General features: G+C 41.1%; 2 protein-coding genes across 5 annotated transcripts in view; one reads left to right on the top strand and one right to left on the bottom strand.

Annotated features, from left to right (window-relative positions):
* wdr90 (WD repeat domain 90) overlaps window positions 1–17,865 on the bottom strand; it is a 102,427-nt gene extending 84,562 nt beyond the window's left edge. For 3 of the 4 annotated variants that reach the window (XM_059979300.1, XM_059979301.1, XM_059979303.1), the window contains exons 1-2: window positions 17,752–17,810; window positions 17,244–17,326 (exon numbers count right to left, since the gene is read on the bottom strand). In XM_059979300.1, coding sequence (XP_059835283.1) covers window positions 17,244–17,304 — 61 coding nt within the window. In that variant the 5' untranslated portion in view covers window positions 17,305–17,326; window positions 17,752–17,810. Of the gene's footprint in view, window positions 1–17,243; window positions 17,327–17,751 lie in introns of all 4 variants that reach the window. The other variant, XM_059979302.1, reaches the window with a different exon arrangement.
* LOC132398798 (general transcription factor II-I repeat domain-containing protein 2A-like) lies at window positions 728–3,446 on the top strand. Its single transcript, XM_059978641.1, has 2 exons — window positions 728–3,056; window positions 3,142–3,446. The coding sequence occupies exon 1, from the start codon at window positions 1,355–1,357 to the stop codon at window positions 3,050–3,052; it is 1,698 nt and encodes a 565-aa protein (XP_059834624.1). The 5' UTR covers window positions 728–1,354; the 3' UTR covers window positions 3,053–3,056; window positions 3,142–3,446.
* Window positions 17,866–18,414: the final 549 nt, after the last annotated feature.

Raw genomic sequence — 18,414 nt, 5'->3', positions numbered from 1 at the left:
ATACCTAACATTTAAGATCCCCAATTTTAAAATATAAGTGATCTGCAATCCTTTGAAGTAAGGTATGATGTTGGTTGCTAACTACGAAATGCTAAAACTTAATTATTTGATTTTTTAAAAATCCTGGCAACCGATGCTAAATAGCAAATAGGTGTCATACAAATGTTGTTTTCAGCTTCTGGAATAAAAACTCTATTATAACACAATACCACAAAAAATTTTAATTTAAAAATTTAGCATGCAAAGATGTGCCTGAAACAATTATCTGGAACAATAAGCTAACATGATATAATTATGACATGATATAATGAACTGCCAACAATAAGTCCTGTGAGATTATCTTAATTAGTTTGTATAGTCTCAGTAAAGCTGACAGTAATGTCACCTGTTTCTTTTCTCACCAAATTTTGGATTATCCATGTTCAAATCAACAAATATTCTTAGTCCATTTGACCTTAAAGATCAATCTTATGTGATCATCAAATTTAATTCTAGCGAAAACTTATATAAAACATATCAGATAGAAAAATATCTTTAAGCTACTACAAGGAAAATCCAGGACACAAAAAATCTGGGAAAGAAGTAGTGTAATAATAATATATCTTTAGCACCAGGTTAGTTTAAGGCGGGGGTCGGCAACCTGCGGCTCCCGAGCCATTTGTGGCTCTTTCACCTCTGTGCTGCGGCTCCCTGTGGCTTTGGGAAATAATTGGTCAGTATTTAATTAAAATGTATTTTATGTTAGTTTGTTAGCTTTTGAAATGTAATTCTAAATTTGAAGATTATGGTGATCTTGTACAATGTAAGTGTGGCGACACATTTTCTGACACATCCGAAACGGCTCTCAATTAGCCAGCATTCCGGCTAAGGGAGATTGCCTACGGGGGTTTGTGAGTACGTGTCTTTTGCAGCATCTGCGTCCATGGGGGCTGGGTTGAGGGAGGCTTAGAAGCAAGGCTGTTTAGTTCGAATAAAGTTATTCGACTGCAGTTTACTGACTGCCTGAACACACCGCTGCAACGTGTTTTTATCGCTATTAATATACGTCACCACTGCCAATACCTGACACCCGCCAGTGCGCAATTTCTTTAATTTTTCGATCCAAGGTAAGCCAACTATGGAGAATTCTAAAAAAAGAAAAGTGACTTAAGAAAACAGAACGTTTAATGATACGTGGACAGATTCATTTGCTTTCACTGTTGACGAGACTGGTTTACCGGTATGCTTAATATGCAATGAGAAACTAGCAAACAACAAAAAGTCAAATGTCGCAAGGCATTTCCAGAGTAAACACGCAGCCTTTGCTCAAAAATATCCGGATGGAGATGAGAGAAAAAAAGCCGTTTCGGAACTGATGCGGAAGGTTGATCTGAGCAAAAATCATTTCCAGAAATGGATGAAGTCAGGAAAATCAACGACATACGCCAGTTATATTGCCGCTCAGGAAATAGTCAGGCACGGGAAGCAGTTTACAGATGGTGAATATATAAAAGAATCTTTCATTAAGATTTCAGAACATCTATTCACGGACTTTAAAAACAAGAGTGAAATTGTGCAGAAAATCAGGGATATGCCCCTCTCTGCAAAGACTGTCAAAGACAGAACCATAAAAATGGCAGAAGACATCACAAGACAGCAAATTAAAGACATCAATTCAGCTGTGGCCTACTCGATTGCCTGTGACGAGTCTAAAGACAAAGGCGATATTGAACAAATAGCGTTGTTCTGCCGGTATGTAAACTCTGCCGGGCCACAGGAAGAACTGATTGAGTTGATACCTCTAAAAGACCAAACACGGGGGGAGGACATCTGTGAGGCTGTCTTGAATTGTTTAAGAGCCAAAGGAATAAAGACCACCCATCTGGTGTCAGTAGCTACTGATGGGGCTCCGAATATGACGGGAACGCACAAGGGATTTGTGGCTTTACTGCAGAAGTCGCTGGACAGAAAGCTGCTGACTTTTCACTGCATCTTGCACCAAGAGGCACTGTGCGCTCAAACATTTCCTCCGGAATGCACAGAAGTAATGGATGTTGTCATTCAGATTGTCAATAAAATAATGGCAAAAAGTTTAAATCACCGTCAATTCCGTTTGTTACTGGACGAGATGGAAAGCGCATATTCTGATCTCCTGCTGCACAACAAAGTCCGGTGGCTGTCCAAAGGGGAGGTGCTGAAACGCTTTGTCGCGTGTCTGGAAGAAGTGAAAACTTTCCTGGGCAGCAAAGGGCTCAACTTTCCTGAGCTGGAACAGCCAGGGTGGCTGGAAAAGCTACACTTCATGGTAGACATGACAGCGCACCTGAACACGCTGAACACAGCTCTTCAGGGGAAAGGACGCACAGCCCTGCACATGTTGGAGGATGTCTTGGCATTCGAGCGCAAGTTGACAGTGCTTGCCAGAGATTTACAGAAAGGCACTTTGTCTCACTTCCCCAATTTGAGAGAGTTCAAACAAGGTCACGACATGATAATTTCGGAGTATTTACATTCTGCAATCATCGCAATGCAAACATCGTTTGGGAAACGCTTCTGTGAGTTCAGAGAGGAAAAAAACACATTATCCTTCCCGGTCACTCCCTTAAGCATCGATCCTTCCCTACTGAATACGACTGCATTGGCAGGTGTGAGTCAACCTGATCTTGAGATGGAACTGGCCGACATAGCCGACAAAGACATATGGGTGTCCAAGTTTAGACGCTTGACAGCAGACCTTGAAGATGTTGCCCGTCAGAAGGCCGTTCTTGCTCAGAATCACAAATGGAGTGATATTGAAAACCTTCCAAATCCGGACCAACTTGTGTTTGAAACATGGAATGCTGTGCCCGACATTTATGTAAACATGAAAAAGTATGCGCTTGGAGTCCTGTCGATCTTTGGATCCACATATGTATGTGAGCAGGTGTTCTCCAACATGAACTTTATTAAAAACAAACATCGCGCACGCCTCACAGATGACAGCTTGCGATCCTGTGTAAAGATGAAGGTGACGTCATACAGCCCTGATGTGCAGACGCTGTGCGCTGAGGTCCAGGAGCAGAAATCCCATTAACCAAGTATGATAAATATTTTAATTGCCTATTATTTTATGTATATTCATATTTTTTCATTGTTCAGTGAAATAGTCCTTTTATTTTTCAGGCTGACAGCTGGCTGATGTTATTTTTGGTTTGCTGCTGGCGGAAAATTTAAGTTCGGCGTTTTTCATAAATACAAGAAGGACTCAAATAGACATTGAGTATTTTACTTAAAAGTAACTTTCAACCCAACGTCTTTTTTTCGGAGTTCAAAATGTTTTTGTTGCATGCAGAAATGTAATTTCGTTTTCTCTGCAGGAGTTCATCAATTTCATAAATGCAACACATTATAGTTTGTTTATACATAGCATAAAGGCAAAAAAAAACGTTGTATGCAGTGTTATTTCATTTTAAATGTCAAACGGGTTTTGCGGCTCCCAGTGTTTTCTTTTCTGTGGGAAACGGGTCCAAGTGGCTCTTTCAGTGGTAAAGGTTGCTGACCCCTGGTTTAAGGGAATGGATTATCAGCAATGTAATTGTCAGTAGTAGTCATAAAAAAGGAAAATGCTGAAAATATTCAGTCCAGCAGCCTCAATGAAGAGAACACACAAATTAGGAACAAGTGTGGGCCACTCAGCCCCTCAAACATGTTCACAAATTAGTACGATCATGACTGATTTGAATCTAATCTCAGCTCTGTATTCCTGTCACCCTGCTATAACTTCTTATTCCTTTGCTTATCATTCTACTTTTCCTTAAAAAGCATAAAAATCTCTGCTTTCACCACTCCTGAAAGAAGAGCTCCAAAGACTCATAACCCTTAGAAATTACTTTATGTTTTAAATTCACAGCATGTCAAACAGTAAACCCTTTTCTAAATTCGAAATCTACATTCACCTTCGTCAAGGTTCCTCAGGATTTTAAATGTTTCAATCAAGTCACCTCTCACTCTCCAACATTCCAGAAGAGGGAAAGCAGATTGAGAGAGATTTAAAAAAAAACAATTCTAAGACTTAGGTCAAGGCACCTAAAAGCTGAAAACAACATAGACTTAATTACCACAGAAACAACAGATGATGGAATCTTGGACAACGGATAATCTGCTGAAAAAACTCAGCAGGTCCAACAGCAGCTATGGAAAGGGGAACTGTCGATTTTTCAGTCGAAACCATGCACCATGACTGAGTTGAAGAGGAGAGCAGGAAAAGTGAGACAGGAGGAAGAATTGATTGGTATACTGTGAGAGGTGGTGGGTGAAGGATCATGGGCAGACCAAGTCAGGTAGGAGAGGCTGAGGGTAGGAATTGGGAGTTACTGCATTATTTTGTATTACAGTACAATCATTAGTTTGATTGTTACTTTGTCAGCAACATCTGGACCAAAGCATGATTACATTCTAACATAGCAATCTTTCACAAAGCAAACCAGCCAGTATTTTCAATAAAATTTCAACTCAACATTTCAATATAATTTCAGCTTCTGAAAAGATCGGGACAGAAATCCAAAGTTCAAGTGCTAGGTCAAAAGCTTTTAGAAGCATTTTGCAGCAGAAAAGTTGTTCAGATTCTGCAGAACACAAGCACAAACTGAATGAAAGATGAACTCAACACCATTCAATCATCAGCAAACGATGCCCTTTATGATAGAAGGAAGCTGGATAATGCAGCACATGCAGGATATGCAATGAAACAACCATGAAAAACAAAATGATTCCAAGTATTTATGAATTTTTCCTCCAGTTCCAACCAACTTCAGTTTTATTCTGCAAACACAAAGAAATCTGCAGATGCTGGAAATTCAAACAACACACACAAAATGCTGGTGGAACACAGCAGGCCAGGCAGCATCTATAAGGAGAAGCACTGTCAGAACAGTGAATTTGGGTGTGGTACCACTTGTGTTGAAAGGATATTGGTTGAAGATCACTGTCGGTGATACTTTGTGTGTGGAGTGGAGATAAAGCCTACTGCTATTGTTATTTTGTATTGCTGTCGTGGAATCGGTGGAATATTGACGTAATTGCCTTCTCACAACATTTGCCTTTGGATTACAAGCATCTCGCAACTCACATCTGTTGACAGTGCTTCTCCTTATAGATGCTCCCTGGCCTGCTGTATTCCACAGCATTTTGTGTGTGTTGTTTCAGTTTTATTCTGGTTCCTTTGACGCCTTATATCATATATGTCAAACTCAAGGCCCGCGGGCCAAATCCGGCCGGCGGTGGAATTATCTTTGGCCCGCGAGATAATATCTAATTACTATTAAAGCTGGCCCCAGTAATCGAAGCGCCTATGGCGTATGATATGGCTAATGCTGAGTTTATTCAGGTACCAGGTTTTCAGGGTTTTTAGTGTTTATTCGGTTTCCCTGGTTTATTTCCTGAATATCATTAATGAATAAATTTTTTTTCTATTAGAGCTAGCCCGCCGGTATATTGCATGCACCACTAATACTACAAATCCCACAATGCACTGCCAGTGCATTGCTCGCGCTTGCCTTACTCTCTCATCAGCATCCTTATGGCGCTAGTCACGTGTGGTCAACTTTCAGCTATCCCTCACCCCAAAAATGGCTGAACGAAAGGTGGACTTTGAAAACAGGGTTTTCAAGGCAGGTGGGAGGCAGAGTATATGTTTGCAGATATAAAGGGCAAACCTGTTTGTCTTGTGTGCGGAGACGGTGTGGCTGTAATTAAAGAATATAACGTAAGACGACACTATGAAACGAAACACCATGACAAATACAAGCATCTGGACAAGAAACAGAAGCCCGCAATGTGCGGTCAAAAGAGTGGATTGGTGGGCAGGATCTGGGAGAAGATGCGGGAGGAAAACGGCGCAGGTGAGCTGACAGCTTATACACCAGGAATCGTGTGGCAAAGCCTTGAAAATGGAACATATAATGAGCACCATAACACGAGCAGTTAACTTCATAAGAGCCAAAGGTTTAAATCACCGCGAGTTCAAGTCATTTCTGGAGGAGTTGGGTTCAGAATATAATGATTTGCCCTATCACACAGTGCGATGGTTAAGCCAAGGAAAAGTGCTGAAAAGATGTTTCGAGTTGCGTGAGGAGATCTGTCAGTTCATGGAAAGCAAAGGGAAAGACACAACAGAGCTCCAGGATAAAAAGTTGTTTTGTGAAATGGCGTTTCTGTGTGACATCACGAGCCATCTCAATGCGCTCAACCTGCAGCTTCAGGGGCGGGGTCGTGTGATCACAGACATGTACGCTGCAGTGATGGCTTTTAAAACCAAGCTGCGCCTGTGGGAGACGCAGATGCAGCAAGAAAACTTGAGCCATTTTCCGTGTTGCCAAACTATGAAAGAGCAGGTTTCTACTGCAGTGTTCCCACGTGCAAAGTTTGCTGAAAAACTTAGCATACTTGATGCCGACTTCACACGGCGATTTGCCGACTTTGAAGCCCAAGAAAGCAGGTTTGAACTGCTCAGTAATCCATTTGCAGCTGACGGGGAAAGCGCACTAACCAATATACAAATGGAGCTGATTGAACTCCAATGTAGTGACACACTTAAGGCAAAGTATGACTCGGTGGGCGCTGCACAGTTTCTACGTTTCATTCCTGACACAATGCCCCAGCTGCGTACCCAAGCTGCTCAAATGCCCTCTATGTTTGGCAGCACATATCTGTGTGAACAACTGTTCTCTTTGATGAAGATAAACAAAACATCACACAGGAGTCGTCTTTCTGATGAACACCTTCACTCAATTCTGAGGATTTCCTCAGCTCAGAGCCTGACTCCAAACATTGATGAACTTGCATCCAAGATGAAATGCCAAGTATCTGGCTTAGACTAGTGTGAATCACAAAGTGTTGGCCTGTGGAAAAATGTTTTCATTAGAAATTACTCCGGAAAAGCTGCGGATAAAGCCATAAGAAATAAATGCAACTGATTTTTTATTTATTTAATGTTCAATGTTGTTTTTGTAGGCAATAACCTAAGCTTTGTTAGTTCCAGGTTAATGTGTGTAATAAATTCACTTCAATAAGTTTTGCAATAAACGCTGAACCAGTCCGGCCCTCGACTTGTACCGATTTTTTAATTTTGGCCCAGTGTGTATTTGAGTTTGACACCCCTGCTTTATATAGTCAAATAATGCATTGATGTAGGGCAAAAGGCAGCCACTTTCATTTGGTCTCTAAAATTCTGCTCTTTTGTCAATTTTTGGGTTAAGATTGTGATGGAAACTGATGCCCAGTGATCCTGCTGAAAACAGTTCAGTAATGTGGTGAATGCTCCAGTGAATACATAATTAATAACTGCTGCATGTCAGAGGTATCTCAAAGTTCAAAGGAAATTTATTATAAAAGTACATATATATCACCATATACAACACTGAGATTCATTTTCTTGAAGGCATTCATAGTAAATACAAGACACACAATAGTTAATTACTGCTTGTGTCACATACACTCAACCCTGTAAAATTATCAGCAACAATAGAACATACCTGGAGTCTGGTTTTGGTGTTAACAAAACTCTATTTTATTAGTAACTACATAATATAGTAACTCAAACCAGGTAAATCAAGAGTTAACAGTGTTACGCAGATATAGGTGTAAATATATAAATCCCCAAAACTTCTTCAAGCTTAGGTGGGAAGTGATACAGTTTTACAATGGTATGTAAGAAAAGTTCATTTGAAATGCACAGATTAATTATTGCGAGATGCTTGTAAGCCAAAGGCGAATGTTGTGAAAAGGCAATTACGTCAATATTCCACAGATTCCACGACAGCAATACAAAATAACAATAGCAGTAGGCTTTATCTCCACTCCACACATGAAGTATCACCGACAGTGATCTTCAACGAATATCCTTTCAACACAAACGGTACCACACCCAAATTCAGCTATGGGACACAGGATACTCAAACAGAATCCACGTATGGATTATCACCAACAGTAGTTTATCACAAAGGGGACCATCTTCAAGGGAACCACCACCCAGGCAAGGGTCGACACACCGGTAGATTCTACAAGGTTACCCCAAACACATAATGTGATAGCCACTTATGCAGTTCCATGACATACGAAATAACTCCAACAGTGATTTGCCACAGGGGTCCCTTTCTTCAGTGAACTACCACACCCAAAAGATAAACACACACCTGGTATTCACACAACAACACACACAAAATGCTGGTAGAACACAACCTGGTATTCACAAAGGTTTTCCCTTCACCAAAGAACCTACTCCTATGGATTAACTAACTGACAATCACACTTTCTTATTCAAATGGAAACAAACTCACCCTCACGTGCTACTTAGAGAGAGAGTCCAAACAGTGATCTCTTTGTCACTAGGTTTCTTCTGTTTCAAACCTTCCATTCCTCTCCTCTCTTCTCTGCAAACTTCTTCTAGTTGCAGCAAACGTGAGCGTCATTTATCAATACTCAGGATCAATCTCAACTCACCCCTTTTGGGCAACTGGAAGTTTAAACCAGCGACCGATTCACTGGTGTCTTCCATTGACCAAATCCATCTTGACTCTGAGCTGTATGTATCTGTGTGTCTGTGACTGTCCTTGTAAAATGTAAACCAGCTGCAGAAAAACCATAACATCAATTATCCATCAAAACAAAACTCTCTATCTCTCTCTCTCTCTCAGGTCAGTGTCCAAAAGTCAGTCTCATTCTCTCGGCATTTTAAAGTGGCAGTCCACAGAAAATATGAACCCTAGTGGTACATAACATCTGTTGGTGTTTACAGCAGCAATGAAGGTCCTCCATCTCTGTTTGCCCTTGGCCATCTTCTCCATTGTGCCTCAGGAGTGGTTCAGGGTCCTCATTTCTGCATCCACGGTACAGCACCAAGTTGTCTTTGGTCTCCCATGAAGAAACACAGCAGAACCAATGGAAGACTGCACCCACTAGATGGGCCAGCAACCAGTGTGCAAAAGACAACAAACTGCACAAACACAAAAAGAAAGAAAGGAAATAATAATAATAAATAAATTAGCAATAAATGCCAAGAACATGAGATGACAAGTCCTTGAAAGTGAGTCCATAGGTTGCGGCAACAGGTCAGCGAGTGAAGTTATTCCTTCTTGTTCAAGAGTCAGATGATTGAGAGGTTATAACTGTTCCTGGACTAGGTGGTGTGTGGATCCTCAGGTTCTCTTACCTTCCTCCTAATAGCAGGAGCAAAAAGAGAGCATGACCTGGGTGGGGTGAGGGTCCTTGATGATGTAACTGCTTTCCTGCAACAGCACTCCATGTAGATGAACTGCTGTATTCACTACTTTTTGTAGGCTCTTCTGTACAAGTGCATTGGTGTTTCCATACCAGGCCATGATGCAGCCAGTCAATATAATCTCCACTGCACATCTATAGAAGATTGTCAAAGTTCTAGATGACATTGAAAATCTTCATAAATTTCTAAGAAAGTAGAGGCATTGCAATGTTTTCCTGATAGCAGCATTAAGAAGACAGCATGGCCTGGGTGGTGGGGGTCCTTGAAGATGGATGTTGCTTTCTTGTGACAGCATTCCGTGCATTTGTACTCAATGTTGGAGATGACTTTATCCATGATGGATCAGGCTGTATCCGGATTTAGGATTTTCCATTCAAGGGCATTGGTGTTTCCATACCAGGCAGCGATGCAACTAATCAATATACTTTCCACCACACATCTATAGAAAATTATCAGTTTTAGATGTGATGATAAATCTGTACAAACTTGTAAGTAGAGATACTGTCTTGCTTTCTTTGTAATTGCACTAAAGTGCTGGGCCCAGGACAAATCCTCTGAAATGATAACATCAAGGAATTTAAAGTTGCTGCTGACCCTCTCTACCTCTGATTCCTCCAATGAGGATTGGCTCATAGACCTACGGTTTCCTTCTCCTGAAGTCAATCATCAGCTCCTTGGTCATGCTGACACTGAGTGAGAGGTTATTGTTATGGCACCGCTCAGCCAGGTTTTCAGTCATGCTTCAATATGATGATTCGTCACCACCTCTGATTTGGCCAATGACCGTGTAGATGTGCTCAGTGATGGGGAGGGCTTGCCTTCAAATTGCATTGGAGCTGTGCTTGGCATCACGGTCATAAGTATAAAGCAAGTACAGCACCTTTCATTGTTTTTAGTGGTTGAAAGTAAACTAAAGGAGAATGTAAATGGGTGGAATGGACATGAAACCTTTACATTATTAGGGTGGGGAGGGGTGGAAAAAATAAAAATTAATCGGATTTCTAGAAAATAACCCATAACAGAATTTCCGATAATGCAAAGCCACATCATGTACGTGTCAAGAAACTCAAGTTGAAAAAGTATTTAAGTTTCCTCATAAATACCATGAGAAAGAACTTGATTCGTAAGTTTTTGGGTGCTTTGTGAAGTCTGTAAGGGCAAACTTACAGACTCAGAAAGGCTGTATTTGTCTTGTTGTGAACATTAGAAAACTAGCTTTTTTTTTCCAAATTTGATTTAATGTTAGTGCTGCACTTTCATTGGAATAACTGGCTAAAGAAGGGACTAGTTCTGAAGTGCAATATTAACACCATGGATGTTTTACAAGGGCCCTCAGCCTTTGCTACATCCATTCTATCTAGCCACGCCTCACTATGGAGCAAAACAAATTCCCGCTCATTGAGAATGGGGAGATTTATAGATCATCTTTTTAAGAGTCACTTATTTATTCAGAATCAGAAATATTCACCAAAACTCATAATGGTCAACATTGGGATTTAATCAGATTCATTGCTCACTTATTTGCTCATGCTATTTCCCCAGCTTAGCATGTATAATCCTATATTGCATCAGCACCACATGACATATCGGGTACCTTGGAGTTGCTCGGAAACACTTTCCATGATCATTCAGATGTCATTATTTTATTGAGGAATATACTAAGCTACAAAATGCAATGAAATTCAATTCTATTGCTATTGTGTTTGAAGGGTTAGGTCCAAACTGACTGAAAAACTTTCACTGGCTTAAACTTTATGAACTCTACCTAATCAGTGATTTTCAAGGTCTGTAACCATGATCTTCAATCATAGAATGCAGCATTTTCTCAACATCTGATACAAGGTTAAGTGTGGATCCCGATTTTCTCTCACATGGATAGCATTTGTTAACTTCAATTCATTAACAGTTCTGGAACCCAAAGCAGATTCCCAGAAATGCTTATGACATCCCTATGCTACATCAGGACATCACAGGCCACTTCATAGAGTGATTCTATCAACTTTTAATCCCTGTAGTTACTCGTACTGATTATTCTAAATTCTTCACTCTCATAAGCTTTTGGCTCAGCACTATTTCTGGTATTTTCTTTGGGTCTCCCAGTGAAGATGAATATGGTCTCATGTACTGCTATTACTTAATACACCATTATAATTGCTTCAGACTTTTAGACCATTAGACACTGAAGCAGCATTAGGCCATTCAGCCCATCAAATCTGCTCCACAATTTAATCATGGCTGACTTATTTTTCCTCTCAACCCCATTATTCCGCCTTCTTCTCATAACCTTTGACTCCCGTACTATTCTACAACCTATCAACCTCCACTTTAAATGTACTCAATGGCTTAACAGCAATTTGTGGCAATGAATTCTACAGATTCACTGCCCTCTGGCAAGAGGAATTCTTCAACTTTGTTACAGGCCTCCTATGTATATCACTATTAATAATTCTATTTCTTTACAACACTAATTTTTCTCCACATTTCTTAGTAACTTCCTTCCATACTCAGAGTCATAGAACATTACAGCCCATATAGTCCGTGCCAGACTACTAATCTGCCTAGTCCCATCAATTTGCACCAGACCATAGCCCTGCATACATCTCCCATCCATATATCCAAGTTTCTCTTGAATGTTGAAAATTAAATGAACCTCTGACTTCCGCTGGCAGCTCGTTCCACACTCTCACCACCCTCTGAGTGCAGAAATCCCCCATGTTCCCTGAAAACATTTCACCTTTCACTCTTAACCCATGACCTCTAGTGCTTCTCTCACCAAAATACAGTGGAAAAAGCCTGCTTGCATTTACCCTATCTATACCCCTCATAATTTTGTATACCTCTATCAAATCTCCCCTCATTCTTCAACATTCTAGGGAATAAAGTCTTAATCTATTCAACCTTTCCCTATAACTCAGGTCCTCAAGTCCTGACAACATCTTTGTAAATTTTCCCTGCACTCTTTCAATATGATGGACATTTTTCCTGTCAGTAGGTGACCAAAACGGTACACAACATGCCAACAGGTACAAACAAGCTGGATGAACTCAGCAGGTCGGGCAGCCTCCATTGAAAGGAGCAGTCAACGTTTTGGGCTGAGACCCTTCGTCAGGACTGAAGAAAGAGGGGGCAGGGGCCCTATAAAGAAGGTGGGGGGAGGGGGAAGGTGCAGTTGAAAAACTAATCAGAGGAAAGATCAAGGGGTAGGGGAGGGGAAGCAGGGAGGGGATAGGCAGGAGAGGTGAAGAAGGAATGTAAGGGAAAAGCACTATGGATAGTAGAAGAAGGCAGAATCATGAGAGAGGTGATAGGCAGCTAGAAGAGGAGGCAGAGTGAAAGTGAGATAGGGGAAGGGAGAGAGAGGGAATTATTGGAAGTTGGAGAATTCGATGTTCATACCAAGGGGCTGGAGACTACCCAGATGGTATATGAGGTGTTGCTCCTCCAACCTGAGTTTTGCCTCATCTTGGCAGTAGAGGAGTCCATGTATGGACATATCCAAATGGGAATGTGAAGCAGAGTTGAAGTGGGTGGCAACCGGGAGATCCTGTCTGTTGTGGCGGATGGAGCAGAGGTGCTTGACAAAGCGGTTCCCCAATCTGCGTCGGGTCTCGCCGATGTAGAGGAAGCAGCACCGAGAGCACCAGATGCAATAGATTACCCCAACAGACTCACAATTGAAGTGTTGCCTCACCTGGAAGGACTGTTTGGGGCCCTGAATGGTGGTAAGAGAGGAGGTGTAGGGACAGGTGTAGCACTTACGCTTGCAGGGATAAATACCAGGTGGGAGATCTGTGGGGAAGGATTTGTGGACCAGGCAGTCACAGAGGGATTGATCCCTGCGAAAAGCAGAGAGGGGTAGAGAGGGAAACAACATACCAAATTACGCCTCACCAATGTCTTATACAGCTTCAACATAACATCTCGTCTCCTGTACTTAATATTTTGATACATGAAGGCCAATGTGCCAAAAACTTTCTTTATGACCCTCTCTACTCTGATGCCACTTTCAAGTAATTATTGATCTGTATTCCCAGATCTCTCTGTTCTACCGCACTCCTCAGTGCTCTACCGCTCACTGTGCAAAGTCCTCGCAAACTGCAACAATTCACACTTGTCTGCATTAAATTCCACCTGCCATTTTTCAGCCTATTTTTCCAGCTAGCACAGATCACACTGCAAGCTTTGTTAGTCTTTCTCGCTGTCCCCTACACCCCCAATCTTGGTGTCATCCGCAAATTTGCTGATCCAATTAGACCACAAGACCATAAGATATAGGCCTATTTTACCATGTGCCTCCAAGTACCCTGAGAGCTCATCCTTAATAATCGACTCCAACATCTTCCCATTCACTGATGTCAGACCAACAAGCCTATAGTTTCCTTTGTTCTGCTTTCCCATCCTGAAAGGTGGAGTGACATTTGTAATTTCCCAGGCTTCCGGAACCATTCCAGAATCTAGGGATCATTACTAATGCTTCCACAATCTCTTCAGCCAACTCTTTCAGGACTCTAGGTTGGTCCAGATAACTTATCTACCTTCAGACCCTTCAGTTTCCCAACAACATTCTCTCTAGTAATGGTAACTTCATACACTTCATGCCTCCTGAACTTCCACCACACCACTAGTGTCTTCCACAGTGAAGACTGATGCAAAATATTATTCAGTTTGCCCACTATTTTGTTGTTCCCCTATTACTACCTTTACAGCATCATTTTACAATGGTCCAATATCAACTCTCACCTCTCTTTTACACTTTATGTATCTGAAGAAAGTTAGCATCCTCTTAATTCTTTTGGTATTAATCTCATCATCCAGATTGTTGATAATAGATTACAAACAACACTGATCCTTGCACCTGAGGCTAGTCATGGGCCTCCAGTCAGAGAAGTAATCATCTACTCCCATTCTCTGGCTTCCCTCATGAAAGCTAATGTCTAATCCAATTTGCTACCTTAATTTGAATGCCAAGCAATTGAACCACCCATGCAGGACTTCATCAAATGCCTTGCTAAAAGTTCATGTAGACAACATCCACTGCCTTGTCTTCTTCAGCTTTCGTAGTAATTACCTCAAAACACTCTACAAGATTGGTTAGACATAACCTAGCATATATAAAGTCATGGTGACCATCACTAATCAGTCCATGTCTATCCAAATGCTTATATCTGGTCCCACAGAATACCTTTCAATAACTTACCTATAAATGATGTCAGGCTCACCAGCCTATAATTTCCAGGTTTATTCTTTGAGCCTTTCTTAAACAACAGAACACTTCAGCACTTCACCAGTGGCTAAGGAAGATTCAAATATCCCCTGTATCCCCTGAAATTACAGGGGCCCCTGTAATTTCTGCACTTGTCTCCCACAGAGTCCAAGGGAAGCCTCACCAGGCCCTGAGGATTTATTCACCATAATTTGCCTCAAGACAGCAAACACCTCCTCCTCTATAATCTATATACAGCTCATCACCTCACTACCGCTTTGCCACACTTCTATAGACTCTGTCCATCTTCCAAGTAAATAGATGCAAAAAATCTATTTAAATATCTCCCATCGCTTTCAGCTCCATGCATAGATGACTACTCTGATCTTCCAGAGGAACAATTTTGTCCCTTGCTATCATTTGGTTTTAACATATCTGTAGAAGCCCTTGGGATTCTCCTTCACTTTGTCTACTAGAGCAACCTCAAGCCTTCTTTTAGACTGGATTTCCTTAATTGTTCTCTTGCTTTTTTTTTATACTCAGGTACCTCATTTGTTCCTTCCTGCCTCAACCTGCTGCCTCCTCCTTTTTCTTAACCAGTGCCTCAGTTTCTCAAAAACTAAGGTTCCCCAATCCTATTATCCTTGCCTTTTATTCTGACAGGAACACATAAACTCTTGCTCTCAAAATTTGACTTTTGAAGGCCTCTCACTTACTAAGTACACCTTCGCCAGAAAACAGCATGTCCTAATCCACACTTGCCAGATCCTTTCTGACACCATCAAAATTGGCCTTTCTACAATTTAGAATCTCAACCTGAGGACCAGACCTATCCTTCTCCATACTGATATTGAAACTAATGGCATTATGATCACAAGATGCAAAGTGATCCCCTACATAAATTTCTGTCACCAGCCTTGCATCATTCCCTAAAAGATCTAGTATTGCATTCTCTTTGGTTGGGACCTCTATGTATTGATTAAGGAAACTTTACTGAACGCATTTGACAAACTCAATCCATCCAGCCCTTTGACAGTATTGGCGTCTCAGTCAATATGTGAAAAGTTAAAATCATCTATTATAATAATATATAAAATTACTTTAATAATTTCCTGTCATGTTTTACTAACCACGTTCCCAATCCGAGTTCAATTATAAGATTTGCCTCACCAATTACTAGTCTTATTTCATAGTAGAATATGCAAACATTGAGAATTATGAAAATAAATCTTTGCTCCTAAAAACCAGTGAACTGATATTTAATTCCCTCAGTTGTATTTTTGTTTAATACTTTCCTCACACCCTTTAAATAGATTAAGTTGAGACACTATAGTAAAAATGTTGCTTGAACGATATAAAATTCTACAATGTTATCACCTTCCTTAGACTTAAAGTGCCCCTTATGACACGAGAGATTGCAAATGTTGGAAATCTGGATCAGCATATACAGTGGCATGCAAAAGTTTAGGCACCCCTAATCAAAATTTCTATTACTGTGAATAGTTAAGTGAGTAGAAGATTAACTTTATGACTTTTGGAGAGCAGTTCAAGATGAAACATTCTTTCCAACATTTTAAGCAAGGTTAGTGTATTATTTTTGTTTTGTACAATTTTAGAGTGAAAAAAGGAAAGGAGCACCATGCAAAAGTTTGGTGAAAACTTTTACCAAGGTGTCAGACCTTAATTAGCTTGTTAGGGCTATGGCTTGTTCACAGTCATCGTTAGAAAAGGCCAGGTAATGGAAATTTCAAAGCTTTATAAATACCCTAACTCCTCAAACCTATCCCAACAATCAGCAGCCATGGGCTCCTCTAAGCAGCTGCCTAGCACTCTGAAAATTAAAATAAATGATGCCCACAAAACAGGAGAAGGCTATAAGAAGATAGAAAAGCGTTTTCTGGTAGCCGTTTCCTCAGTTCGTAATGTAATTAAGAAATGGCAGTTAACAGGAACAGTGGAGGTCAAGTTGAGGTCTGGAAGATTAAGAAAACTTTCCAAGATAACTGCTCATAGGATTGCTAGAAAAGGCAAATCAAAACCCCCGTATGACCACAAAAGACCTTCAGGAAGATTTAGCGGACTCTGGAATGGTGGTGCACTGTTCTACAGTGCAGCAATACCTGCACAAATATCACAAATATAACCTTCATGGAAGAGTCATCAGAAGAAAACCTTTCCTATGTCCTCACCACAAAATTCAACGTCAGAAGTTTGCAAAGGAACATCTAAACAAGCCTGATACATTTTGGAAACAAGTCCTGTGGACTGATGAAGTTAAAATAGAACTTTTTTGGCCGCAATGAGCAAAGGTATGTTTTGAGAAAAAAGGTGCAGAATTTCATGAAAAGAACACCTCTCCAACTGTTAAGCACAAGGGTGGATCGATCATGCTTTGAGCTTGTGTTGCAGCCAGTGGCACGGGGAACATTTCACTGGTAGAGGGAAGAATGAATTCAATTAAATACCAGCAATTCTGGAAGCAAACATCAGACTGTCTGTAAAAAAGCTGAAGATGAAAAGAGGATGGCTTCTACAACAGGATAATGATCCTAAGCACACCTCAAAATCCACAATGGACTACCTGAAGAGGCACAAGCTGGAAGTTTTTCCATGGTCCTCACAGACCCTGACCTAAACATCATCGAAAATCTGTGAATAGACCTCAAGAGCAGTGCATGCAAGACAGTCCAAGAATCTCACAGAACTAGAAGCCTTTTGCAAGGAAGAATGCGCGAAAATCCCCCAAACAAGAACTGAAAGATTCTTAGCTGGCTACAGAAAGCGTTTACAAGTTGTGATACTTGCCAAAGGGGGCGTTACTAAGTATTGACCATGCAGGCTGCCCAAACTTTTGCTTCGGGACCATTTCCTTTTTTGTTATTTTGAAACTGTAAAAGATGTAAATAAAAAGTAATCTTGCTTAAAATATTAAAGAAATGTGTCATCTTTAACTTTATGCCTTTTGGAAAGCAGGTCATCTTTTACTCGCTTAGCTATTCACAGTAACAGAAATTTTGCCCAGGGATGCCACTCTAACAATCTGGATTGGGACCGCTGAGTTCCTCTCGCGTTTTGTGTATGTTAATCCTTACAATGCCATCCTGCTCTCCTCCTGGTCCTTACCCTCCCTCATCGGCCTTTCCCCCAACCCCGCTCCCATCACGCCAAGGGGTTTCTCTCGCACCCCTTCCTCAGCTGTTCACCTCTCAAAAGGCCCATAGCAGTTCAACCGTAATCCCCTGTCCCCCTTTAGTGACGATAAAAACCTCCTCAGGATGTAACTACAGTCCCTCCCTACAACTAACCCTCTTACCGTGCCGGTCTCTCCTGTCCACACACCGGTCCATAACTTGACCAACTTCCCTGGTTACGGAAACGCCAACCAATCCCGCTTCTGCTGCCGCGCAGCAGCGTCGACCAACGGATTCGTCGCCCGCTACGTGACGCCGTTTGCGTCATCACGTTGTGGCCGTGTCCCAGTTCAGCCCAATCCCTCCCGAGGAGAAATTCCCGCCGTGCCCGGACGTTGGTTCGAAATATTCCGCGCGTGTTTAGTAGCTTCAAATGACTTGCTGGATAGAAGTGAAAACAAAGTGCTGAAAAACTCAGACAGAACTCTACAGGGAGAGAGAAATAGAGTCAACGTTTTATATCCGAGACCTACAATATTGATTTGCTTTCACCTGGTATGCGCCTGACTCGACGGGAATTTTGAACATAGGCAGCTTGTTTTTTTTAAATTTTCAGTCACGTGTATGAAACAATTCATGAAAATGAAATTAATGTGACAAATAATAAAGAATTGAACGAGTTTCAACACTAAAGTGCAGACGGCACCATTCCACTTTTACGCTTAATGTATTTTTGTTACCTGTTTCTGACCATTTAGAGCTCACCTGCAATTTTTTTTCTATTCAAAGCAACAAAATCTGTTACACAGCGAAGAAACAATGATTTGAAGCACGGTAAAAAAAAA

The sequence above is a fragment of the Hypanus sabinus genome, chromosome 9, assembly GCF_030144855.1.
Source record: "Hypanus sabinus isolate sHypSab1 chromosome 9, sHypSab1.hap1, whole genome shotgun sequence".
In the NCBI taxonomy this organism is placed as follows: Eukaryota; Metazoa; Chordata; class Chondrichthyes; order Myliobatiformes; family Dasyatidae; genus Hypanus; species Hypanus sabinus.
The sequence above is the reverse complement of the archived record's forward strand: the minus strand, read 5'-3'. Positions and strand labels throughout refer to the sequence as shown.